At 37.3% G+C, this 27,754-nt stretch overlaps 1 protein-coding gene across 6 annotated transcripts in view; it reads right to left on the bottom strand.

Moving 5' to 3' along the window:
- Nucleotides 1-25,613, bottom strand: part of LNPK (lunapark, ER junction formation factor) — a 54,497-nt gene extending 28,884 nt beyond the window's left edge. For 4 of the 6 annotated variants that reach the window (XR_010884559.1, XR_010884562.1, XR_010884560.1 and 1 more), the window contains exons 1-8: nt 25,528-25,613; nt 21,077-21,159; nt 19,810-19,854; nt 18,452-18,639; nt 14,371-14,429; nt 11,192-11,232; nt 4,588-4,668; nt 4,440-4,491 (exon numbers count right to left, since the gene is read on the bottom strand). Coding sequence is in view for 1 of the 6 variants with exons in the window: in XM_067299017.1 (XP_067155118.1) it covers nt 4,440-4,491; nt 4,588-4,668; nt 11,192-11,232; nt 14,371-14,429; nt 18,452-18,639; nt 19,810-19,854; nt 21,077-21,103 (493 nt within the window). In the remaining 5 variants the exon portion in view is untranslated. Of the gene's footprint in view, nt 1-4,439; nt 4,492-4,587; nt 4,669-11,191; nt 11,233-14,370; nt 14,430-18,451; nt 18,640-19,809; nt 19,855-21,076; nt 21,160-24,594; nt 24,608-25,527 lie in introns of those variants that run through there. The other 2 variants (XR_010884563.1, XR_010884561.1) reach the window with 2 other exon arrangements.
- Between the last annotated feature and the right edge of the window lie 2,141 nt (nt 25,614-27,754).

The following is a 27,754-nucleotide window of genomic DNA, read 5'->3' as shown; positions in this document are numbered from 1 at the left end:
AGAACGTGAATGGGCTCTAGAGGAATGCAGTTACTTTTCTCTCTTCTCACTCCACTATCAAGAGTTACTATTAAGCAACAACTATAAAAAAAAACCTTAAGTTTCTTCAGCTCTTCTTACCTGAAAAAGTGTTCTCATTAACACCTATGGGAATATCATCCCAGTAATGCATTAAAATTTGGATATAATACAAATGTATGAAAACCTGAAGTTCCATTATCTTATACACAAGTTTGTTTACCAAAACAAACCAGGTTCAGGAACAGTGGTCACTAGCATCCACTACACCTAATCACCTCCAACTAAACAGCTTTTGAAATATACTACTGCAACAAATCAATTTGAAGTTTAACCCTCACTTCAGGACTCTGGACATTAACGTGGTTAACAAGTGACAGCTTAGTCTGTCTATAAAAGGCATACCCAAAGAATATTTAAACCTAAGGCTACAGTATGCTCCACAGAGTAACACCATTTCCAGTACCCACTTGTTTTCAACCAGCTTCCTTAGATACCTTCGCAACAAATGGAATTTCACATTAGAATTGGACTTTAAGTTAATGCCCTGAAGAGTTTAAAGATTAGAGATTTTATCTATTGACTTTGTGACAACTGGAAGACTTTAAATTCTTAACAGATACTTTACAACTCCACTGGCAATTGCATGACCACAGGGAGATGGGTGCGCTGAACTTTGAAAGAATGATACCTGTCCCTGAAAGGGAAATATTACCCCATTATATATTATCCCATTTATTTATTATATAATATTATATATGATTGCTCCAGTAGGGGCTGGGGCTGACATCAGCTTATACAAGTTAAGGAAGAGTTCCTTATTATTGGAGCAGTAGGTCAAACAGAAGTTCATTTGGGAAAGTTGCCAACATCTAGAGCTGTGAAATGGCATCATATGTAGGCTATCCTCTTGCCTACTTATCTGTACATATAAATATGATTAATATCCACCAAAAGGAGAAAAAGACAACTCTGGTATCTTCAGTCAGAATCATGCAGAAACATAGAATGGCTGAGGTTGGAAGGGACCTGCTTGAGTAGGGGAGTTGGACTAGATCTCCAGAAGTCCCTTCCAACCTCAACCATTCTGTGTTTCTGTGTAAGAGAAAGATTTTCCTAAACATTCTTTGCGCATTTGCAAGCCAGCTGTACAAAGACAGACGAATAACTTAAAAATAGATCTTTTATTCGAGACCACCAAGGTCCAAATTCTGTAGTTATTTGCACTGAACAATACTGACTCATAAGCAGACACTAATGAACAGGGTTACTCACAACTGGGCCTTCAATATGATCTCTTAAAGAACATTAGAATATTGCCAATGGTGGAACAGCCATATATTTCACATTTATGAGCATACGGACACTTCTGAAACTCCTTCATTTTTGTAGAGGAAAACAAATGCATTGTTTTTCAAGCGTTAGTGCAAGGAAAAAGAGCACAGTGCAGGTCAGTATGCAGTTAATTTTTGGCTTTAGTGCAAAACTAGGAATTTTCTTTCTTCTGGTGTCCATACACATCTCACAGCTTGCAGCCATCTGTACTTGCATTATTTTTTATTTAGATCATGCAGTGATCTCATTTACATTACAGGCCTGCTAACAGTTGTATCAGCATAACTGAGGGAACTGCTATCAACAACAGGATATTGTTGATATGTATTCATACCACTGTTGAAATATAAGTATATTTTCTTGATACAGCTAGATTACTGAACAACTACACACTTATTAACTCTATCCCTCAAAAAATTTGACTAGATCAAATTGCATTTAAAAAGCTTTCAATTCCTTTTCCTTCTGGACTTCCAGGTGTTTTCTTATGCCAAGCTCAAGATTCATATGAAACTTCTGTTAAGACTGAATTATTTAATAAATAGGTGTCAAAATGCCAAAAATCGCAAAAATTAAGAGACAGAAGCAAAAGTACTGGGGCACTATAATCTTTCCTTGGAGAACAAACTATTATGTAGTTCTGATCCACTAAATCTTTGTAGTAAATAATTACAGTGGAAAGCACAAGTTTCCATTTCAGCTAAGTCAAAAACATACCACCTAACTTTTCATCAGCTGCCTCATATACATTGAGTCCAAACTGATCATACCTTGGTCATCAGTTATCCTCCTTTCAAAGTCTCAGTAAACTCCTCAGCAATAATAGTTTCATTCTACAAATTTATTCCTATTCTACCACATTTACTAACACAGGCCATAGTGCCATTCTTTCAGAAATACTTTTAATTCAGCTCTCTCAGAAGCTCTCTCTCATATCCCTGCTATTAACAGTCAAGTCAAAAATCAGTGTACTACATGCTGGAGTCAATTCGCCAGCTTTTGACTATTTCAGAACCTTGATGACAAGCATGTGCGCTATGCTTTATAAACACAAACATGCACAAGACTGGTTAGCTATTACAGACAGAGCAACTTAATTGTCACCATTGCTAATCAGTCTGCCATGAAAAGGAGAAAATCACTTAACTCTTTACGAGTTTCAAGAATGCTGATCTCTTAATAAAGCCAGGATGACTAAAGATTTCTCATCGACCATTTGATTTATAGCTTGTTAATCCAAAACATAATTGATATATGTCAGTATCTACATTTTTACTTTGCGCTTTTTGCTGCAGTTAATCTCAGCTATTGCAATTTAAAATTAACAACCTATCCATAAACTAGTCTTGGATGTATATTTTCAGCCTTAAGTAAGGCACAAGAAGAGAATTCACTATAACATTAAATGATAGCTAAGTCCCAACACATTTACAACTATCTCCTACAGAAAACTAGGGATTTAATCTGCTAGCCTATGTCTACAGACAACTACTCTTTCACAGATATCTTTGAACATCTCACATCTTTGAAGATCTCTAGATCTCTAAGCAAAAACATACATTTCCAGGCAGTTTCATTCCCTAGTCAGCATTACTTGCATTCTACAAACAGATGTCACATTAGTCTGGAGCTGATTTCTAGTGTATCTCAATGAGAACAACAAACATAAGGAGTTAAACATTCTACCTAAGCATTACAGGTATGACAGAAAATTGGCAACAACTCATTGTCAACACTGGCAACAACCGAACACTGAGTCAGAACAGGCCCTCAGCCTTTAAAATGTATGAATACTACAGAAATAGAATGACACAAGTGACAGGTAAGGAGCAAACTTAAAGAAAAGCTGTTGTGTCTAGGACACCAGAAAAGATAAAAACTTGACTGTGAACATACCACACTGCAAGTACTCATTGTGAATGTCAACAAGTAAGGATGGGCTAAAATATTTTAATGACAATTTCAAGTAAAGCAAGAACAAAATAGTAGATTTGACCCTGCAGGAACAGCTTACAGAACACCATTGTTAGTAAATCCAGTTGCCATGCACTCCAAGAGTGAAAAATGAGACATAAGTAAGTTTGGCTACTTCAAAGCCTTCTCAAAAGTGTTTGACACACAAAAGCTGACAATCCTAGTGTACACTCTACAGCAATACAATTCTTCTATGGGAAATGACACCTCTGATTCTACAGTTTGTTTTCCACAGCCCCTACAGACTTAACTTGGTTGTAAAAACAAATTAGTCCTTATATTGACTTGAGCCAGATTTTTTTGTAGGTAATCCATCTTGAGCATCAGTATACTAGGTTGTCTTTAGACTGAAAATATTAGTATTACTGCAATTAACTACAGCATGTTATACTTAAAGTTAAGAAAAGCTTAAAGGTACTTTGTATAAATATCCACAAATTTTATTTCCCCCCAAAATTCCAGCCGACATTTTCAATGCAAACACTCTACTGGGTTGAGGGGCCTTTATTTCTTTCCAATCTATAAATCTCTATGTGCAATCTAGAAACAGGCTTCATTGAAATGCATGTTGTAAGTTATTTCCATTTCTTTTTATTCTATGCAACAGCATCTTTAAATGGGACAGTCTAAAGAGTAAAGAACTGTTCATTTTTAGCATCTAGAAAATACTTGATTTCTGCATTAGTTTTGTGGTATCTCTCTATCCACTATATAAAAGTAGTTTAAATGCTGCATTAGGAAAGGTCTGATTAGACAGAAACGGTAACAGAATTGAAAAGCTAAGCCAATGAACATTATATAATACTTCTGACAGTCATTCAGTATTCTAGAAAAATTGCAAGTAGATACTCAGCAGGCAGCAAGGACCTGATTCTCTATGCATCAGCATCAAGCAGCATTAAACATTCTGCTAGGTGGAATAGCATCAGCCTTTACTAATTGATACATTATTTGAAAAATAAAGAACACTAATGGGCATAGTCTAATAAACAGTCTAACCCTAGAAAAGGTCATCGATCTACAAATTTTATCATGGAGAGACTTCTATAGCAGGTATTACTATGAAAGACGAGTATCTATGCTAAAGAACAGATGTTTTACAGGGCTATTACCTTGACCAGGTCTGGGGGTTGCAGATGTTCCAGCAGATGGGAGTTCAGCCTCCTGCCAATTAATTATAAATTACATCATGTGAATGCTCAGCTCCATGATATCTTTTATACTGAGGCAGGATCAACACCAAGATTTGCAATGCAATACCTTTGCATTTGATTCTGGATCAAACCGCTCAAGAATTAATTTCGCAGTCTTGTAAGTTTCCTTCTCCATTACTTCTTCGAGCTGGAAACAAAGTTCCACAGGTCAGAACAGAATTCTCCATAATATTTCCCCCTTATCACCGCCCATTACTGGCAACAAAGTTCCCAAATCTGAAGCTCATACCAATGAACCAGTACCATGGTCAGACACCTTCAGATTTGCTGTATTCAAAGGAAATGAAGTTTTGCTTAAAAAAAGTTACTAACCTTTAATGGGCTACTTGTATTTAACAGCTTTATTGCAAGGAAACACCAAATATTGCTAATTGTTTACATATAATGAGGAGAATAATTACATGCACAACTTCAATAATGGCATGTGCAAAAATCTATCAGCCATCATTATTGGAAGTTATTAGACATGACAAGCAAATGACAGGCAATTCCTTAGATTTATTTCCTCATAGCACTTAATGCTATTAATTTAAAGAAGGTCATTAGCCAAGTGCTTTACAGAATAAAGTCTCTGTGCCAGTTAACTGCTGTCAGCATCGATTTTAGATTATTTATTAGCAGAAGCAATTAGCTTGCTGCAAATACTGTGAAAACTTCCTAACTAGAGAACAGCCACAGAATTTGCTCAAATGACTTTAAAGGCTGGATCTCCATCTTTACAGTGAATCAAACTGCTTTTCAGAAAAAAGTGAACATGTTAAGAATTTAAATAAAAAATGTACTGAGAACTATGCATACTTTAGGAGGTGTAATTAAAGCACTTCATTATTACACCATTTTATTTACAATGCACTCAAGTGGCTTTATAGCTAATACATGGGCTTAATTAAAAAAATAATCACAAGTAAAGTATCATTTTAGTGGTTAATAGCCAACATCAGGAGAAGCTTAACTTTAAAACACAAATAGCTGAAGTTATGACAAATAGCTAATATGTATTGTACAATAGCTTAAGGAGACCTTTCCCCCTAGATATGCTGACCAATGGCCACATTCACATTCAGCTTTTTTTGTTTGGTTGGTTGGGTTTTTTTGGGTTTTTTTGTTTGTTTGTTTAAGTTTGGCTGTTGGCAGAAACAGCAAAACAGAAAAGGTCAGTGGCCAAAGAATTAAGTTCTCAAACTCATTTATCACTGTTAAAATAACAAATACCGCACTAACGTAACTTTTAGGTTATTATTTTACAAATGAGAAACTAAGATTTCAGCTATATAGATAGTGTAGTGGTTTTACATTTATATAGACCTCAGACTGTAAATAAAATTCACTCCAACTAATGAGTTTACAGTATCCATTGAATGGCTCACTCACACTCACTAGCAGAAGTTTAAGGCAAGAGACTATACAGGTTGTTAATTAAGAACAGCTGAAAGAAAAGGGAGTGAACAGGGAAATAAAAATCAATTTCCTAAATTTGTATTTCAGCAGGACTTTGGATTTCACCCACTAACTTCATAAAAAATGTCACAGTGTGTAATAAGATCAGAATTAAGGGTCTAACATGGGGAAAAGAGTATTTATTACTCATAAAAGTGGAACCCATAAGATAACCCTCCAAATTAAAGGGTCAGTGTTGACAATCAAGCATCAAAATCTTGCCCCCAAATCAAACTGAGAACCCTGAGTCCCTCTATATCAATGAACGAGCAATGCACACAATCGTCTTTATGGGTTCTTCTTTGTAGTCAACACAAGAAAATGAGAAATAACCTTTAGCACAAGATGACATTTAGGGGGGAAAAAAATGTTCCACAATCACTTGACACTATCTACTATGCTTTTTTCTCAATCAGTAATTGATAGGATGGTAGTTATTCATGTATTCATGTATTACTGTTTTTGCAAAATTAAAATATATATTATTTTGAAATGGAAAAATTTAGCTCTCATCACAGGATTCATTGTCACCTAGTTATTCTTCACATTTTCAAATTAATGGATATTTTCAAGAAGTTACTTATATTTTGAAATTCATACATAGCTTCATAATCCTAGTAAAGTTGAATCTGAACAGTTGCACAACTGAGCCTTTACAAACTTCTTGAGAATTCACAGAAACTGTCGAAATTTCTGTGAGCAGACTCAGTTTCATGGTTGCACTTCTAGAATATACTTTTCTAGAACTAATTGAAATTTGGCTGACAATACCAAATTATAAGGAATCAAACAGGTCACAGACCTTACCTAAGTCTTTGAACAAATTAGTATAAATACTACATGCAACAAAAGGCTTGAGAGTGTAAAAATCTAAATATTTATCTCAACTTGCACAGTAGAAGCTGGCTTGTGCACTTCCACAGCAAGTTCATTTACAAATGCAAATCAACATACTGACTCCTGGATCATTCACCAAACCTACAGACGTAGCCTCAGAAAAGGTTAACCTAGTGCTGAGCACTGGCTCACTGACAGAGAATTGCTCGACTCCTGATCTTTTTCCATAATACTCTTCTCTTAGATCCAAAACTTTTCCCACAAAAATGCTTTCTACTTTCCGCCAAAGGCTAATTCACAGTATTATTATCAAGTTGAAATGCACAGTAACCGGATTCACAAGTGAAGTCTCTGTGACTATTAATACCATTCTAATCACGGATTTTCAAACTATTTCATGGAATTAACCACATCTTAATAAAGAAACATGGTCGTGTACCACATTTTCTTTCTATGAATAACTGCATGGATGGCCTCCTTTCCAACTGGCAAGTAAAACAGAATTCCTGCGGCAACTACATCAGTTGCCTATATTGAAGAGTAATACAAGTAATATATGTTAAGCTTCTTGTAATGTGACTTAACAACTGGAAATCTGAAGTATTGGCACAGTGCAGATTGCTTATTCTTCATATTACCACATGAGTTCTCAAACTAAACCACTTGGTGTATCAAACCCAGCTACAGAGGTATTTCTTTATGTTCACACAAAGCTACAAGATTAGTTTCAGTCTACCATACAAGATACGTAAGCACATATAGCAAAGATGCTTTTTTCTGTGAACACTGCAATACACATAAGTAGCACCACATCCAATCATTTCTCAGTAAAAATGATTTTTCATTATAGATTGAGCTTCATCTTGCAAGTTTTCAGTACTCTAAGATATACCGTATAGAGAAGACTAGGCTTGCAAGGTGGTTAATTCCTAACAGAATTCTTGTCATATATGGAAAGTTATCAAAAATATCTGCAGTTTTCTATGTCTGGAACACAAGGGTCATTAAAAATTAATTGTATTAAATAGCAAACTTTGTATGTTGCTTCTCAGATGACTCCAAGGCAGCCTTGAAATCAGACATTTTGTTTTTCTTGGGAAACAAACAGATATAAACTTTAGAAAGTCTTACTTGAAACAGCTAGAAAGTCTGTCCAAGTCCAGTATTCCATTCAGGCTACTATAACCAAATAGCTGAGCAAAATTCAGCAACATTTAATTCTAGTATCAGCAAAGGAATTGCTATGCTATCTTAGTAATTTCACCATCAAGCTAAGAATTATTCCATCTTTTTAAGACTGCCATTTCAGGTAAAGTCTCCACCAACTCCCACCTGCAGATGCTTAATATGTCCTGTGCCCTTGCTTTTATATGTAAACCTTTGAACTTGCTTCTCTATACACATTCAGGCTTAAGGGCTGACATCCTGGAGAGCTCTAGAGGCCAAAATGGCAGCTACACAATCATGAACATAACCAGTATCTCCTTTGTGATTAAGGAGAAAAAAAAAATTGCATCTTCAAGTAGTTCCTTAATTATAGCTAAAGCACTCAATCCTGCCTCCCCCGTGCCCTAAAGAAGCACTCAACATGTTCTGAACCACTCACTAGGAAAACAGTACTGAAGAGACTCAGTTCTTTGGGGAAAAAAGTATTAAACTTTGACTCAAAATAAACTACAGACAATATTAATGGGCATTTCAAGATGAAGTATCTATATTTTTGTCAGATGCTTTACCCACAATAAAACTATATGATTATGATATCAAAGACTGATGCTTTTTAACAGATCGGAAAGTTCTATTGAGCAACTAATTGCACAACCACCAGGGTATATCTAGTAGATAGGAGCTTACTCCATTACTGATACTTTCCAGCATGTAAGGAAGGTCACTAAGGGAAAGATGAACTGCATGCCTCTAAAACACAGGTACTATAACTTCTTAAAACTAAATAGCCAATTGTCTTAATGTAAGAGTTTTCTAGCAGTCAGGTGACTGAGCTTCAATGAAGTAAAAAACAGCTTTTGTGGCAGACTGGCAGTGTCTGGACAACTATCTGCATTACAAATGAGTAGGTAATACTTAATTTACTTGTGCCAGACACTTTGAAGATCTGGATGTAAATTTCTTAGTCACTACTTTTATTTGCAAATTCAGTAGCAAATCAGTCCAACAGGAAGAAAAAAACACAACACTCCTCCCTCCACCATTCCCGCTATTTTGCTTGGTGAAGAAGTTTTTAGTGGGAGTGGGAGTTACTACAGTTATTCATAGCCACAGATGAGACTAAGAAAATGAAACCAAAGTGAAACTGAATCTGAACAGCATCTAAAAGTTATTACATAATGCAATTTCAAAAGTGTTTTTATTCAAGAGCCAACTTACATTCTGTCTCATTACTTGCATCTACTTTCAGCTCATTTCAACATGCTAGGTTTCATATATGATGATCTAATTTTAATGCTTAATTGAATACCTTTAAATAATGATGAAACTCCTGAGTAAATCTTTTGAGTCAAAAATACTGACAACACACTGATTCAAGAGGTTGCAGTAAGCCTTCAGCAAGGAATTGGATTTATATATCTACCAAATCTAGAGATAATCATTGACTTCCCCCTTCTTCCCCTTCAGATTGAAAGGTTGACAAGTTAAAGGTTATTGGACTTCCTGGACTGGACAAATACTCAGAACGGTTTTATCAGTTCTTCTTAGTAGTTTGGCTTTAATAATTAAAGCCAAATACATACATATATCCTCCTAAATTTATATTTTCAGCTTTTACCTCCCCATAGTTACACTGCAATTTCTATACTGTTCACAGAATATTGGTGCAGCTGTTTTAACTGCAGCCTGCTCTCCCGCAATACCTAGTTTTGACTCATTTTTCATATGTAAAACATTCATTTTTATCTCAATGCTTTAACGGTATCAATTTCCAGAATATAATAAAACTCTCCATTATAAATCAGCTCTTATTTTTCCTGACTAATCTAAATCCTTTATTCAATTATTGTCTTATCTAAGTGTTAATCTTGCACACAAAATTTGACATTTCTGTAATCATGAAAGTTTTATTGTAGAAGAACAGTAAAGTAACTTATCCAAAATGTAGAAGGTATTAAATTTAAGACTACAAAAGCTGTTTTGCTCTCTATAGTGTTGTTTCTGCTTGGAGAACTTTTCCTCTAAAGCAATTCTGTAACTACGTAAATTGGAAAGACTAATTTCAATTAAGCAGTTTTTGTAAAATAAGACTAAAAACTTAACAGTTATATTTAATCCATTCTCAGAAAACATAAGCCTCTCTGGCACCTCTTTACCACCTCTCCAACCACAGAAGTTAATTTAATGGATTCCTTAATATAAAGATAAGGAGATAAAAATATCAGCAAATCCTCTTTATCAAAGGACAGTTACACAATTAGGTTACAGGTTATTGTTTTTACAGTCCAGAAAGCATGAGGTGACTACTTCAGGATACTCATTAACAATAAAGCCTTATAATTCAAATTTCAGAGGTTTTTTTTTTTAAATTATATTTCTACTGCAAGGTAGGAGATGAAGCCAACAATATGGGTAAACAGAGATCATCTTTCCTTACTTCATGACTGACTAGACATGAAATAGCTTTCAGTCTTATGAACTTTCCAAACAGTGTAAGTTATCAAAGACTTGGAATCTTTTCCTTTCAAAATCCATCTTACTGAGATTAGGTGTTGATCAGCTGAAGCAAAGACCTGGCATATACCAGTCTCATACTGTTAACTCATTCACATAGCTCATAAAATAGACTACCTCAAGAAAACTGATGGGATAACACATAGAAGATAAATTTTCAAGGGGAAAGAATGTAATGGAAGAAATAGGTAACAAAATAAATAAATAAAATAAAAGGGAAATAAACAGTGATGCAGTGAGGTATCAATCTATTACTTAAAGAAAAAGTGAAATCAGACAAGACAGAAGTCCTTTCTGCTATGTATGAACAAGAAATTAAGTGATAAAGTTACTATTAAAAATACAATTATACTGTATGTTCTTAAATGACTGTAACAACTAATACCTTTTATAAACCTAAAGTAAAAGAATTAGTCAGCAATGAGTAGGTTAAAGCACACTTTCATTTTCAGGTTAAACGAACTCAATTAACAGATCTAACAGAGCTGAAATGGCAACTTATTCTCATATACAAGCAGGACTTCTTGTAATTTTTGCCTAAGGAAAACCTTGTGTTGTACTTGAAAATGTACAAAAAAGGAATGGCAATAGTTCCTCCTCCCCTCAGCTCTTCATCTATACATTACAATCAAACTCAATTTGTAGAGATGCAAAAACACTAGACAATGACTAGTTTTACTTGAAGTTTTACTTACTATTTTTTTCTTTTGAGATTTTAAATCTTCCAATGCATCATCTAAAAAAAAAAAAAATACATATACACATTACTTTTCACATTTACTTATGAGAGAACTTCAGCATATAGTCTGAACATTAGTTTTGCCCTGTGAGATCAGAAAGTTACACACTGCTCACAAGCAACCCAACAACATCAGTAAGCTTTGTGTATAGCAACTACAGTTTTACATGAAAACAAATCATCTTAAATCCTGAAGTTGCTCATAAGTTACAGCCCAGTACTATCACTTTACAGTTGTAACTATTAAAAAGTTTTATGTACCACTTCTTCATTAAGCAAGCCAATTCTAGCCAGGGCCCAGTTTTGACCTACATTAAAACTGGTAAAACATGGACAAAACACACTTAACCTCATGAGACAGACTACAGAAAAAGCCTGAGGTCTAAGTATTAATATATCTATTTGAGTACCAGATTTACTGGCTTCAATATTTCATGTAAGCCTCTTACACGTGCTAGTTTCAAATGTTAGGTCAATTCTGAGTTTCAAATCTGAATCTGTATTTCACTCTTCCAATACTTTCAGACTACAGCAAAACTCTAGTTTTATAAGCTACTACAGGGTCATTTCACTGCTAAAGATAAGGGGCATTGTTATAACTAGTAGCCACAGCACCTAACCTCATTTCTAAAAGTCAAATGCATTTGGGATTCTCCTGCAAGCCAATGCTAGGAGCTTAGCACTCAACAAAAACTCACTGTAATAAACCATTGCCTAATATAGAAGATATTCCCTTGATATCATCAGCTTTCTACCTCCTTTACAGCAGAAGAAATTTAAGAGAGAAAAGGCGTTTACAGTTTTTTGCCCATCCTCAGCACTACTGGACACTTGCAGTTCACTTCTTATAAGATAAAGGGGATTTTTCTTAACCCATCTTTGAGGGTTCCCCACTCCCCCCACCAAGCATAAAACTACAACAACCAACAATGGAAAAAACTATTGAATTAAACAAACGGATTAAATGAGCAAATGTAAGTGATTAGAGTATTAAGTTACTTCAGAAACATTACAAAAAAGGAACACATACCAGTTTGTATTTTTTTGGTCATTTACAAGCCTGCTTTGATACAATAAACCATTTTATTAAGCATACATCATACTAAAACTGAACACAAACATAATTTGAAACAGGACATTGAACAAGATCTGTTTTGCACTGGGCTGGACCACAGAGGATAGACAATCCCAGGAACTGTGTATCTTCACATTAAGAAACTAAGGCATCCTCCACTCCACTGAATTTGACATCTATGTTGGAATATTGCCTCTCAGGCATCTCAACACAGATTAACACCTTGAAATGCACTTCAATGCGGTATGGTATCATGCAGCCAGACAAGTAGCATAACATGGACAGTTCTTAACATTTGTTAAGAAACAAAAGCTGCATTTGGTACAGAAATGCCTAAAAAGTATAGCCTCTCACAAACCAAGGCAATCAGTTTAAAGTGTAGGCAGTTGTTTCTGATCACTAACTCCTGCCTTCAACAATAATCACATGAAACTGTCCCTTCAAAAGTGGCCAAACAGCAATTACTGCCAATTATTCTCAAGAAACCAATATATCTTAATTAAACCCACTGAAAAAAGAATTCATACCAGAGAAGTAAATAAATGCAAGATACCTCATTCACTTTCTCACACTTTGAGGTAGATCAGTGTAAAGCTTCCTCAACAGCTGCTTTCCTGACCAGTCTTAAAAAAAGGAATCCCATAATCTTTCAACATCACCCATTCTAGTGCTTCATTAGGTATTTCCCTAGTTCAGAGCACGGCTCTCAAGAATTGTGTAGTTATCCACAGACATTTACAGTATTAAATAATTATCTTCAGTGACTCCATGTATTGTATTAACTCATCCCAGAATAAAAGTCTAGCTTCAATGCATTCAATTGGCAGTTCACTATCTCACCTAGATCTTCTGCTTTACTGCTCTAACTTTTGTACTGTGTATTTGATTTCTCCTTTTCAAATACAGGACTCGCATCTTTGAGTTCAAACACTTCACTCTTACCAATCTCCAGAACAATGCAGAAATAATTCCTTTTGGAATGTTCCAAAGTGCATTAAAGCCCTTTATATACAGATTCAACAAAAGATTAGACTTGCTTGTATGCTAAAAATTATAATAAATGCCTTTAAGTGAACTAGAAAGATGTACATGCATATTTTTTCCTATCATGAAATGCAAATACATATTCATCTTTACAAACGAATTTCACAACACCACATAATACATTGACAATTTTATTTGTACATAAAACTATGTCCTATACTTGCATATCAAATGTAAGTGTTAAATTTAAGAAGAATCTCAAAAGTGATGTTGTTAAACTCATAAGCTGTCGCAAATTAAATACATCATGTTCCTCTGCCAGTCATAAAACATAGTGCATTGAGGTTTTTTGTATTTTTGCTCACAACACAATGTACTGTTACAGGCTAGACTGCTTTTAAAGAAAGTCACAAATGAAACAAATACTGCAGATGAGTGCCATGGATAGCGTTTAAATTTTGCATTAGAATCTGTATTTCCTTTAACAACTCTTGGTCTATCTTTGAACATCCTGCATTAACTTCTTTATAGTTACATGACATCCCATTTTCCTCAGCTCTCAAAACAGCACTAAAACATTCCCATTTATCCCCCTTTTCGCTCAGTATAGTAATAGAAGTATGCTTTGCAGAACTCTGAAAATACAAGCAATTTTGACAAACAAATTAAACACTCTCCTGCTATATATCTCTTCCTATACATAATGGATTAAGATGATAGAATAATTGCTAAATGCAATTATTAAAGGAATGACAGCTACTACTATTTATATTTCTTCTCCCTCACTCCTATATCTCTACTACATTTTATTCCATCACGCTTCAAAGCATCCCAGCAAGGCAGAAAGCTATCATGATTTTATAGTGGAGAAGAGTGAGAGGTTAAACAGTTTCCTTCACATTCACTCATGAACCACGTGGCAAAAGCAACAGTTCAGCTAATGCTAAACATTTTAGTATCAACCAAAAGGCTACTCTTCTCCTGGAAACCACATTATCCAAAATATTTACATTTTCATAGAAAGTCTCATTCCCAATTAGTTCCATATGCTAAAAAAAACTGAAAAAAATACTTACTATTCCTTTCTGTCCTTTTGGAAAAGAAAAAAATGAGCAGTGTTCTTATAAACCAGATTCTTTAAAAACAGAAAGAAGAGTTAATTATATTAATTAAAATATATTACAGTAATCATTTCTTAAGTCATTTAGGAAGCAGGACAGTTCATGTAAAAGACTTACCAGATGAGATTTAGCTTTGCAAAGATGAGGAACAGACATCTTTAAGCAATATTAAAGTAGAAAACTATAAATGAAATTAGTATCTTGACCACACAGTCAGATTCATCTAAACAAAAATCCAACTGTTTTATTAAAATACAATCAAATATTACTACTACAGGTAGAAACATTAAGGAAGCAGCAGCAGTAACATGATAGCTTGCTAAATCTGTTTCAAAACAAAGTAGTAGAAAACTGACTAGTAGAGGAGTAGAACACACTACAGACTTCATAGAATCACAGAATGGTTGAGGTTGGAAGGGATCTTTAAAGATCATCTAGTCCAACCGCCCTGCTCAAGCAGGGTCACCTAGAGCAGGCTACCCAGGACCATGTCCAGACAGCTTTATCTCCAAGGATGGAAACTCCACAACCTCTGTGGGCAGCCTGTTCCAGCACTCAGTCACACCTTCACAGTAAAAAAAAGTTTTTCCTTAGATTCAGACAGAGCTTCCTGTGTTTCAGTTTGTGCCTACTGCCTCTCATTCTGTCACCGGGCACCACCGAAAAAGAGCCTGGCCCCATCCTCTTCACACCCTCCCTTTGGATACTTACACACATTAATAAGATCACCTCCCTGCCCAACTCTTCTCCTCTCCAGGCTGAACAGTCCCAGCTCTCTCAGCCTTTTCTCATATGAGAGATGTTCTAGTCCCTTAACTTTGAGCAGTAGAAAACAGTAAGATCTTAAAATAGATCATTAATGATAATGACTATTTAATTACATACTATATTTCAGATTTTTAAAAGGGCTGCTTATTGGGAACTTTTAAGATTGAAGAATAAGCAGCTAGTTGAAGATTACTTAGTCACCTCTTATTTCATAGATAACACAGGTTAACCAAAAAACTAAACTTACCTCCTAAGGCTCAAAATTAAGACCCAGAAGGTTTGTGTGAAGAATTCAATACCAATGAAAGCTATGAGATAAAACTATTGTACAGGCACTCAGTTAACTCTTACAAGCAGAGTTAACTGACCTGGCTCTTGTCAATTTTAGAGCTCTGAATCCAGTTGGTTTTAGTTGTGTTTCAGTAGACTTAGAGACAATGGAGCAGTTTATCTATGCTATTAAGACAAAAAGAAACTGATTTATGTCCATTTTTCATTTGAAAGGTCTCTCTGCAATCATCAGGACAATTTCTTTAAAAGCTTAGAATTGCTTAAAATTAAGTTTAAGCTTTTCCTGATAAGTTACTGGGCCTACGCCAAGTAGCAAATCTCACACTTCAAGTCTTCCAAGGATATTATGCAAAATCCTCCCAGTGCTGAGCACCATATAAAAACTAAAGTAGCAATGTTTCATTTAAGTAAAAAATAAATAAATCCTAAAGGCTAGAAAGGTTCTCGGAACAGCTAGCATAAGAAAGCAAGCAAAATGCTATCAGGGTTTTAAATAGAGTGACTGATTCACAGGAACATCTTTTGCATTTATATAATGGTAACCCAGTTCAAAACACTTTCAAAAGTTAAGAAGAAAACCCAAGTTAGTAAAGTTAGACAAGAAAACTGGAAGGTGAAGTAACACATCCAAGGTCAGAATAACACACAGAGAAAGAAGTTTAACTCCATTCTACTCAAACTATTAATGAATAACTATTTTAAGAATACGGATGGCTTTGCCCACTTACACAATGTGAGGTGCATCTCTCCATAAAAAACAATAGAAGTAAATGTTTATAGGGTTTGAATTGTGTTTAAGAATATTCTATATGGGCAAAAACATTTTGTTTTGTATTGTGTTATGTAACTTTAATAAAGGCAAGTCTTCCCCTACCTAATCTGTATTTCTAAGCAAATAGGCATCTAGTAGTATTTCACAAAGTAAACTCTAGATTTCCTCTTTAAGAACTTTGATGTCGAAGTTTAATAGCAGACTATTTCAGATCAGTTTTACAAGATTAAAATAAAAATATATTTATCTGAGAATTAAAATGAACCAGACAAAATACTTTGCATTTGAATTAGTCTACTTCAAGAAGTGCACCCTTCTAGCATGCTAATATTTTTTCCTCAACTTCTCAGATGTTTAAATATACATTTTTAACATTAATGATACTACATATTTCTAGAACTTAACTCACTCTACCAGCATCAGTAACATGCTCAAGACCCTGAGGGAAAGACCTAAGGCAGAAGTAAGTTGGTGACTGACTGCAAGCTGGAAAAGGCAGACATATTCCAGTTTGATTAGGGCAGAAATATCTCTAGAGCTAGTACTGGGTGGCACCAGGCTTTCAACATGGAGTCACCTCTTGACCGAGCATGAAGACAAGCTGGCAGCTGCTTGCCATTCATACCTGCCAAAAAAGCTGAAGGGGAATAGCTTAAGAGAAAAATCAGATAAACAGTAGCAAGTCATAGGAGAACCAGAGTGTAATTCTGAATGTTTGTAAGCTGACAACTAACTTGGAATATTACAGCAAACCACCATTCAAAAAATGAAGTGAAAATTGGAGAAAAACTGGAGAATAAAAATCCAACATAAAAAAAATCACACAGCAAGACTAGAAGCCAACCACCACCCTCAGTAAATGAAAATGTTAGTTTCTATACTAGTCCAACACACTTGAGTGAAGGGAGGCTGGTAATATTTCCTTTTCTACACGCTTCCTTGTTAGCATGAGCAAGTTTACATGCTAACGACAAAGACCTTCAAATCAGTGTACTTAAGAGTAAAATCAAATTATATTGCTCTGTCAAAGATTAATTTCAGCTTTAACTTCTGTATTAATTCTTTCCAGTCAGGATATTGCTGCCCATGTATCTGCTCCACAGGATTTCATAACAGCAACATATTACTACATTATAACACAATATGACATACAAAAAGGATCTTCAGGTGGATTTTTTTGAATGTTATGTTATGCATGACACACACTAATCAAGCTTGAAAAGCCTTAAATATTTACATTTGACTCTGCTATTCAAGTCTGAAGCTAACACCAAAAACTCAAGTTTTCACACAGAGATGTTGCACAAAAGTGAACAGTATTTATGATTTTCATTCCAGCAAATTAGTAAATGCACTGTTAAACATATATGGAGAGGCTGCTCAGCAAACTGCTTCACCTTCCTGGAGAGTTCTGAGGTTGAGGATGGGATGGGGAGGGCAGGGAAGGGGCAGGGAGACAGGAAGGTGGTGTTTAGTGAGGTGGTGGCCAATTTTGTTATTTTTAGAAATGAAGTTTTTCTTAGAGAACAAGAGCCACTCATGAGGAAGAACGGTCTGATCAGCTCAGTGAAAAGTAGCTGCTAATGTTTTCTCCCATTTCCAATGAGGAAATCCTTACACCCAATGAGGACAGAAAAATTTCTGGTTGAAGAAAACAGTCAGGAATTTTCCAGAAAAATAGCTAATTAGGTAAAACTGAACCTCAACATATTTAGGCTGATAACCTTTCAAGTAACTTCTCTGTTAACATTCACCTAATATCTAAAAGCTCAGTTTCTCCATTCATTCTTGTATTTCTTTCCCAATTTTATATGCTGTATTTTGTCACTTTCATCTAATACCACTACTTTTCCAAAAGGTAGCAGAGAACCCAAGATGTTGCTATTCTACTTATACTACACTACCTTACAGCTGTTCAAATACAGGCCTTTTTAGCCCTAGTATAATTTTGATACGCCAAGTAACTTTAGATGCTAACACTGATGGTAAGACTTAGTTCTACACTAAACCCAGGCCCAAGAGAGACATATCCGTCCAAGAAAGTGTCTGCCTAACTATGTGAACTTATGTTAAAGGAAATTCAGCAAGTTATGACTACTCAAGGATTGTCAAAAACAATCCCAAGCCCCTGCTGAGATGTATTTTCTATCTCCTTTCATCAAAGAGACAGCAGTTAGGAAAAAAAAAAAAGGCATATTTACTTACATCAATGGAAATGCAAAAAATGGAAGTGTCATAATCAACCTTGCTGTCCATTCATCAGGAAGACACCAAAAATACACAATTAAACAGGTGATAAGATAAAGAAGTGAAGAGTAGAGGAGTAGCCTTCCAACCCATAGTTTCTGGAGTCTCTGATTTTTTTCTCTAAATTCTTCTAACGTCTGTATTTCCTGTAAATAAATGGGAGTTCAAGCTTAGTAATGAAATTAGTCGGTGGTTTTATTAAGCTGACCTTAAACGTTTGTTAAGGTTAGACACATCAGTTTGATAACTGACAATGCTTGCCCAACAGATAAAACTTCCATAGCATAAACTACATCACAGTATAAAGGTTATGATATGGGCCACTTGCACCTTATTCACAGTAACACAGCACTGCTGGACAAGTAATGTTACAAATTAGCACATTTTTTCTATTTTAATGATTTAGTAAATTTGAGATGAAGGGGAAAGCTACTATCTTATGAATGCCAACTTTCCTACGATTATGCAAGTCTGCTACCACCATACTTTGCATCCTAAAGCTTTCATCAGGCATCCGTGGTATTTCAAATGCTTCTAATACTTCCCTAACATGCAAAATTGCCAAAACTTTTCAGTCAGCTCAAGTATGTTTTCATTTCAGTATTTCCTCATATTAAGAATGAAATCCTGAACAGCTGAACAATGCTTTTGGCATATTAATAAGCGATCAAGCAATGCTCTTCTGTGTTACCATTTTGATTGCATTTCAAGTGACAACAGAAGTACTCATACTTTCATTAAAAGGAAAACGACAAATACCAACAGCATATTTCAAAGCAGTTAATTTCCCCATAGAGTACAGCAAATTGTCACAAATTCTGGCTAGAATCACAACTGATTACTGAACTGCCTTTTCAGTTATTCTGCCCATGACCTTACCTACTGCCACTATAGGTAGAACTGTAACAATTAAAAACATACATGGATTCTTTATTAATGTGCCTAATGAATCAAGCTTTGCTTTAGTGACATTTTCTAGGAAACACAAAATGAGAACTTAACCATTAGCTATAATTAAATTGTCTAATCAAGCCAAGTTCACATTCATTCCCATTTCAGGCTGTCTAAATACATACTTAAACTATGGTGTACTGTACAGTGGTTTCAGTGTTTTTTTTAAATGATTAATGGTAAGGGAAAGAAAGGTAGCAGTGCATCTGAAACTCAATCTCTAGTACATCCAACCAGAATAATTATCAAAATAATTTAAATTTCATTACAGTATTTTACGTAACATGTATGAAAAACACTGCTAGCAAAAGGACATATATTTTTAAACAAAACCAAACAAAACACCACAGAAAGCAAATACATACCTTATCAATTTTTTCTAATACTTCTACAGTGGAAGGCTTTGCCTGCTTACATAGGAAAGAAAAGAGATGTTAACCTTAAGAATATTCAGTATCTTGAGGGTTACTTCAGGATAACAGCTTCCTAACAAAAACACACATACCCATAATAGATGAATATATTGTCTGTTTTACACAAAAAGTAAAGAGTTCTCCTGCTTTAGGAGATACCTACGTGTGGGTAGGAAGTGAAACAAGGAGAGAACAGATGAGCAGATGGAAAAGGTAAAAAAAGAGAACAAAAAAACATTCTGAAAACTTAAGCTTTTGCTACTATTCATTCCACAAAGACACATGCTTTAAGTAAATGATAAGCAATTGCACATAAGCTCTCATCTCCAGCAAAACTCCCCTTAGGAAAAACCTGGAATCCACCTAAGGTTCTTCCCTCATTTCTGAGAGGTATGAAGTTATTAATTACATTCCCCCACCCTTCAGGGCACAAATTCAAAGACCATAGCCTACATTCCATAATAGAAAGAAAGAGGCTCCCAAATTCCACAGTGATGCAAAAACTGACTTTTTACTTAAACTCTTGCTTTTAATGGAGCTTTGCATAGGAAGCTCTCAAATAGATTTATAACAGGCAGAGGCAAACCTAGGCTCAACAACTAACACCTGACAGTAGTTAAGAGTGGTCAGAAACCTCATAACCCATCTGACCTAAGCTTTGCCATAAACTCAGTACACCATTCAATAACATTCAAGCAAATAAAAATCATTAGGAAGGAAGGAAGGCAGGCTTTTAGACATCTAAGTACCTACTAAAATATTTGAGGTTTAAAACAGATACTGGATGATATTCTGAATTTATCTATTTTCATCTAAAATAGCTACCAATCTTCAAAGTCAGACACTGCTATATCTACCCTTATGAAGCAACACATAAGTATTTAGATTTAGCGAAAACTTACAAAACCACAGTTTTAACTGCAACCAAGCCACAGTCAGGCCCATCACTACAAAGAAAACAAAGCATAGCCAACCAGCTACACAGTTCAGGGTTCTTGGGGAGGGCAGGGAAGGAATAGAAATCTTGGTCATTATGTCTCACACCTGCTCAGCTACTGACTTTTAAATCAGTCTGTCTATAGGAAAACTTCAGCATTAACATTCAACCATCAAGAACAAATACAGAATAAGAAACCTATCAAGTGATTAAGAACAGTATGTCCTAGAAACTCCAATCTTCTAGACTAAAGACTATTAGATTGTAACAAGGTTTACTTACCCTCCATCTTGAAATTAATCCACCCATCTTCTACGTATGGACAAACGTTGGTAGATTTATCAATCTTCTACTATAATTCACAGCTAGAAGTAAAGCATTAAGTACTTAAGAGTGATCTGACAATATACTCCAAGATTCACCAATTTATTCCAATAACTAAAGGAACCCAAAACATTGCATAAAATCATTGCCTAGTTATCCACCTTTGTATTATTTTAAAATCCCAGCTTCCATTTTATAGCCCCTCTTTTATTAAGTCAGTTTGTCAGTCATGATGCAGCCAAACTTATTTTTACTTTGGAAATACTTAACCAGAAGGGAGCCCTGAGAAGTGGAGCCACAAAATAACTGCCAAAAGAAAGGCCAAAATCCTCTGACACAAAAGCAATTTAAGAAAATTATTAAGACAGATTATTTAAGAAACTGATTTCCAATTAACTCCTCAGCTGCTCATAAGTATAACTCACAGTGTTTCTTCTTAGCCTACCTGTCACTCCTGACATCCACCATTAACATCCTACTGCTCATGATGAAGAGGAGTTCTTCAATAATCTACTTCCTTTTAATGCTTTAACCAATAAGAGTTTATTGTACAGCACTATTATTCTTCACTGGCAAGACTAGTTTGAAGTACAAATAATCAGACAGTTTAAAACTCAGCTACTGAGATTTCACTTGCTCCTGAAAAGCACCACACTGACAGGTGTTCCCTGCACACAGCATATACAGTGCAGCCACTAGCAGATCAAATGGCCCTAAAGCAATTCCAAAGATGCAAAAGTAGTTCACACTCTAGACAAATCTGGAACCAATGAACAGCAGTAATTTGATGATCTGGGTCTAGGTTCCTGAAATAAAAGTGTAATACCTTCCCATCAGTAGCTAGCTAGAATAAGTTAACTTTGAAACACAGGACAGCGGAATTTCTCTCCAGTCATTTAATTTACAAGATTTTATCCAGTGAATGAAAGAGTTACCAGTTCATAGCAACCCTAACAAGAAACTAATGCTCAGTCCCAACTAGAAACTAGTGTTCAACAACAAAAGCCTTAACTCTGGAATGCAATAGTAAAATTTTTCTTTTTCTTTTCCTTTTCTTTTTTTTTTTTTGGGGGGGGGGGGGAAGCACTGATCTACCTAGACAGAAGTCTAAGACAGACATGATTATTAGTTTAGTTATTAAATTACCTTTGGCCAAAAACAAAAAATAAAGAAACCTCATCTAATCCAAATTTGTTCCCAAAGTTATCTGAAACTGCCAGAGCAAATTAATATAGTATTGGACGAAGAGTGTTCACTAGAGCTAATGTAGTCTGGCAAGCTCTTCACCTTTTAAGAAAGCCAAAGAATTCAGAATCCAGAACTATGATTTTGAAAACCAATCCTTAAAGATAGCAAGAAAATCCATATTTAAACTGCTGCCAAATCGAAATTAAAACAGACCAGTCATCTCTGCCACTGCCAAATTACTAGCACTAAGTGGGTGAACTATGGAAAATAAAACAGTTACCTCTGGATCTCTTGAATAAATTCTCAAAATCACTACTACAGCAACTCACCTCAGTAAAACAATAGCAATATTTTTATTTTTCAATGCACAATACTACTGTTCTCTAACGCTGAGAATTTTATACAACTTCCACTTGGCAATTACAGTTAAGTTTTTGCATGCCAAGTATTGCAGTAGACCCTATCTGAGCAAACACACTCTTCACAAATACTTTGTATTCACGCACATACAGAGCAAACACACTCTTCACAAATACTTTGAAGAGATAGATAGTATCTTTATTGCAAAAGAACATAAAAGCTATGCTGAAGGCTCAAAATCATCAGTTAAGAAGTCTGCAAATCTAGCATGAAGTTCTCACATCTCATTTGCTTCCCTAACATTGCACTGTTGCTAGCAGCAATGGCAGTTCTCAGCTACAGACATGCACAGAAGCATACATAAACTGAGATGCTCCCATTGCCTTTTTGCATGCCATCTTTCTTGGCACCATAGTTTGAGAACCTCTGCAGTAGAAGTGCTAGAAGATAGTTACACATGAGCCATTGGTGACACTGATCTTTGTCAATAGCACATTCACTGTGATATCACTACATATGTTTTTCAACATATCTGGCACATATCTCAAAGGGAAACAGGCTTGACAAGTGTCACCACACCCAATTTTACATGAACTATGATGCTGACAGGCTTTACATATACTGCTCTAAGTTAGTAATGCTACTGAAATCCTCTCTCAAAGTATTAAGGGATGAAACTAAATTCACATTTACAGTTCACACAGTGAATCCTTATTTGAGAGAGAAAGAATTTTCTACTGTCTCTGTGGAGTACCTCAGAAGTTTTCCTTCTTCCTTCTCTTCCTCCACATCTTTTCAATATGATCACAACACATGCTCTCTTCAGTTGCTCATAAGCATAACTCCCAGTGTTCCTCCTCACCTGTCACTCCGGATATCCACCCTTAACATCCTACTGTTCATGATACACATCCTTCTTCCACAATTCTATTGCCTTTACATGCTCTAACCAACAAGTTGACATATAGCACTTTTCCTCTGTAAGACACTGTGACTCAGCCTATTTCCATACACATTATTACAGATTTAATACACATATGAGATAGCTGCAACAATTGCTACCTGTAGCCTTAAAAGGAACAACAGAAATGTTTTAAAAAAAACACTTAATGTAGAAGCTTATAAAAAAATACTATTACCAGTTTTTATTATCTGACACTCAAAAAAAAAATCTGAATTTCCTCAGAGCACCTCTTTTACCCCCAAAATATGCAACTTAGAGTAAAAAGCAAAGCAAAAGTACAACCAGTAAGAAAATTACAGAGCAGAAAGTTCCTCTTTTGAAAGAGGGCTGGGTCATGCACAATTACAAAACAGTCATCCACCGACCTTTTCATCTAAATAGAATAGTTTGATGATCTCATTACACTTTTATCAAGTCATGCAGCAAAGCAGACAGCTTTTTTCAGCTAAGAATATGAACATTTTGTGTCTCCTGTTAGAGTTAAGGTGGATTCCAAACAAAAACACCAGATGCCCCAGAAACTCCCCCAAGCAAAGATGCAAACGCATGTAGAACATCTCTTATGTCAGTCTCCGGTTTCTTCAAGCTACTTTCAAACATGTTTTAAGACAAAGAGCTTTACAAAAAAAAAAACACACAAAGGCTTCAAATTAAATAATAATATTTGAAATACTGAGATTCATGACTGAATAACATTAAATTAAGTCATATTGAAAGGAAAAAACATAGCTTAGACATTTGCAATCGAGTCCTTGTGTGCAGAACTACAGTCCCCTTTCCCCTAAAGGAAAGGGAAACATCCTGTAAAGGAGGTGTTTTGTAATACTAGTAATCTCATTTTATATATAAGTTTATTATATAACCACCATATAGTCAAAAAACACAAGGCCTGTCTTTCTAATCAACTTTCCAGGTCTGCTGACAGTTTCCACATGAAATTCAGGCTCACCCACAATTTACTGACCTCAGAAGCTTCCACAGAGATTGTAAAAAGTTTCTTAAGCTATGAATGCCTTGAACAAGTAAACAAGCAAAACAAAACCAAGACCACCATCCACTACCTATTGCCAGCCTGTCTTAGCACCTCTCAGTTAAACTGAGATACTGAAACTTGTTAATTTTTAAACTTCATTTTCCCTGAATTCCATATGAAAGCACCCAAAGGTCTTCTGTTTTTAAAACCCTTAATTATAAAAATAAACTCAGTTGCAAAAAGTGTCTTTAAAACGATCAACAAAGGAATGGGTGGGTCAAGCCCTTTTTAAAGCCTAGTCTTGCTTTGAAGCCTGCAACAGCAAGAATTCGCAATTCCGAGAGGAAGCGGCGATCCCGGGCTCCCAGGGGCGCCAGGGAGGACAGCAGGGAAGGAAGCCTCAGCTCGGGGCAGCCGCTTGCCCGGCCGGCCCCCGGCGAGAGGCAGCGGCTCGGCGCTTGCCCGCCTCCGTCCTCCTTGACAGGACCGCAGAGGCGCCGCGGGCTCCCCGCAGCCCCTCCGGCCACAGGCCGCCGCCCAGCCGCTTCCTCTTCCGAGGGGGCAGCCCGGCCCGGCCGCCGCCCCTCGGCCCGCCGGGAGCCCCGCGAGCAGCGAGGCGGCCCGCTCCCCGCGCAGGCCGGGCCGGAGGCCTGGGAAGAAGGGGCCGCCCGGCTGCCCCCGGCGGCCTGGCCGCGGCCCCGGCCCCGCGGACGAGGAGCCCGAGCCGGGCCACGCGAGGCGCCGGGCGCCCCTGCCCCGCCGCCCCGCCCACCCCTTCCCTTCCCTTCCTTGGGCAGGGGAGCCAGTCCCCGCCGCGGGGACGCGCCGCGTCGCGTCGCGCCGGGCCGGGCCGGGCCGAGCCGAGCCGGGCCGAGCCGCTCCCCCCTCGCGGCGCTGGGCCGGGCCGGGCCGCTGCGCACGTACCTGCCGCGGGCCGGGCCGCGCATCCCGCGGCCGCCTGCGCTGCCTCCCGCCGCCGAAGGAGAGGCCAGGGCTGCGGCCGCGCTCCCATCAGGCCCCGCGCGGCGCCGGCGGCCAATCAGCGCCGGGCTGCTGCGGCGCGCGGGGAGCAGCGTGCGGGGGAGGGGAAGGGCCGTTGCGCCGCGCGGGGGCCGCGGCGCTGCCGGGGCCGGGCCGGGGCCGGGGCCCAGCGCGGGCAGAGCCCGGTGGGTGCCCGAGCCGGGCGAGCAGGAGCGGGGCGGGGGCGGGCGCCGCCGGGGGCTGCGAGGCCTGGCGCGGCCTCTTGGGGCGGGGCCCGGCCGGGGCGGCGGCCTGGGGTGGTGGCGGGACCTCGGAGTGGCGGGGACGTTTTCACACGCGCTTCTAGCCGTATTTTGAGTCGCTTTTTGTGGGCAGCACTTAAATATGCAAGTCCAGAAGAAGAGAAAAGGTGTTCTCACTTGTGAGATTTGTTTTCCCATTTCAGTGTCAGAAATCAGCTCTTCTGAACACGGCATGTGGGGCCCAGCTGTTCCGGCTGTGTCGGCGAGGAAGGCGTTCCTGTCATGCTGAGATGAATTAGGTTATTGTCAAAGCAAGAATACAGAGATCTACTTCAGATACTCATTTACAGACAACTCAAGTGTTTTATGAATAAAACCTAGGAACACAAGGGTCAAACTGTTGTATAAAGGTTTGCAGCAGCTTCCTGATATTTATATGTTCTATCTTTGACTATAAAACAAATCCTGAAAAAAAACTATCCTGGACAGACTTCTTTTTGTGCGAGGCAGGTGCTAAATTTGCCTCAGATAATTACAGTACAGGACTGCTTTCACTGTCCGTTTGGTTCCATTAGGCAACTGCTTGAACTGCTTTATGGATAATTCGTTCGACAACACCCAGTTCGTTCAGCAACACTCATATTTCTTTAATTTACATTGCTGTAATGCCCTCCCTTCTGGTGCTCTGGCGGTTGTAAGGTGCTGACTATTCTTTCCTTTTTCTGTCTCTCGTCAAAGAACTACATTTTCCCTAGCTCTGCTTGCTACGTTTTCAGTTTCATTATGTAATACCCTGACTTGTTTGACTCCTGTAATCACTCATCCAATGCAGAGAGGACTGGGATACAGAGAATACTCGCTCTATTTGTGCTCTCTTTCTCACACGTTCCTAGGTCCCCTGCCTGAAAGTTTTATGGATATGGCTATGCAAATGAGAGTATATGAAAAGGGTTTTTTTTTTCCTGTTTTAAACTTTATAGAAAAAGAGTTTGGTCCCAAGCAAAATAGGCAAGTCTTTTACACCAAGGAAGAACAAACAAGATATCCCACACACTTTAGTCAACACAGTAAGCTTCAGACTTTAAATAGCAGAGCTGCTGAGTCTGATCATTTGTCAGACAGTGATCTGGAGTTTTGTCTTTGGGAAATTCATCCTTTTAGCTGCTGCTGGTGTTCAGAGTAAAACTTATTACTCATATATACATTATCTGCTATTTATAGTATCAGCTAAATAGTAACTGGTTATAGCTGGGAATCACAGTCTAGGATGGGCTTCAAGTAAGTTAATTCAAAGCAAAATAATGGCAGTCAATGCAGAGCCATTGACTAAACTAGAAATACCCTGACATTGATTGCAGAGGTAGAAACTGTAAACTACATCTACAGCTTCATTTCCCTCATTGAGACCTAGAGTGCTGCTTCCTTTCCAAATGAAAAAAGACCTGGTGACTAAGCCTTTCCCTCCCTTCAACTTTCTTCCTAGATCCATGTCTGCTGACTAAAACACTTGCAGCAGTGACTATCCTTCTGCCACGTGGACCTCCTTCTTTTTGCTTTCAGATTAAACACAGCTATAGCGCACCCCTGGTTATGATACTTCTAGCAGTATGTTGCTGGAGGGAAGCTGATTTAAATCTTCATCTTTTAGCCAAAATACTAACATCTTTTCCCATGATCTAGCATGGTATCCACTTAAAATAAACATAGATAGTGGCAGTACCATATTTAAAGTTTTTTTGGAATGTTACAGCCAATACTAGCTTCTCCAAGAAGCTTCTTTTTCTTTTCCCAGAATTGTCATAAACTTTTTCAAGTCACCACAAAATTTGATTCAGGGCTGAATCAGAATTCTGACAGGCGATTGTAGACCATACATGTGACCTTGGGCCATACTACAGAATAGATTTTTATGCATGCCTCCTCAATCA

Source organism: Apteryx mantelli, chromosome 6, assembly GCF_036417845.1.
Source record: "Apteryx mantelli isolate bAptMan1 chromosome 6, bAptMan1.hap1, whole genome shotgun sequence".
Taxonomy (NCBI): Eukaryota; Metazoa; Chordata; class Aves; order Apterygiformes; family Apterygidae; genus Apteryx; species Apteryx mantelli.
The sequence above is the reverse complement of the archived record's forward strand: the minus strand, read 5'-3'. Positions and strand labels throughout refer to the sequence as shown.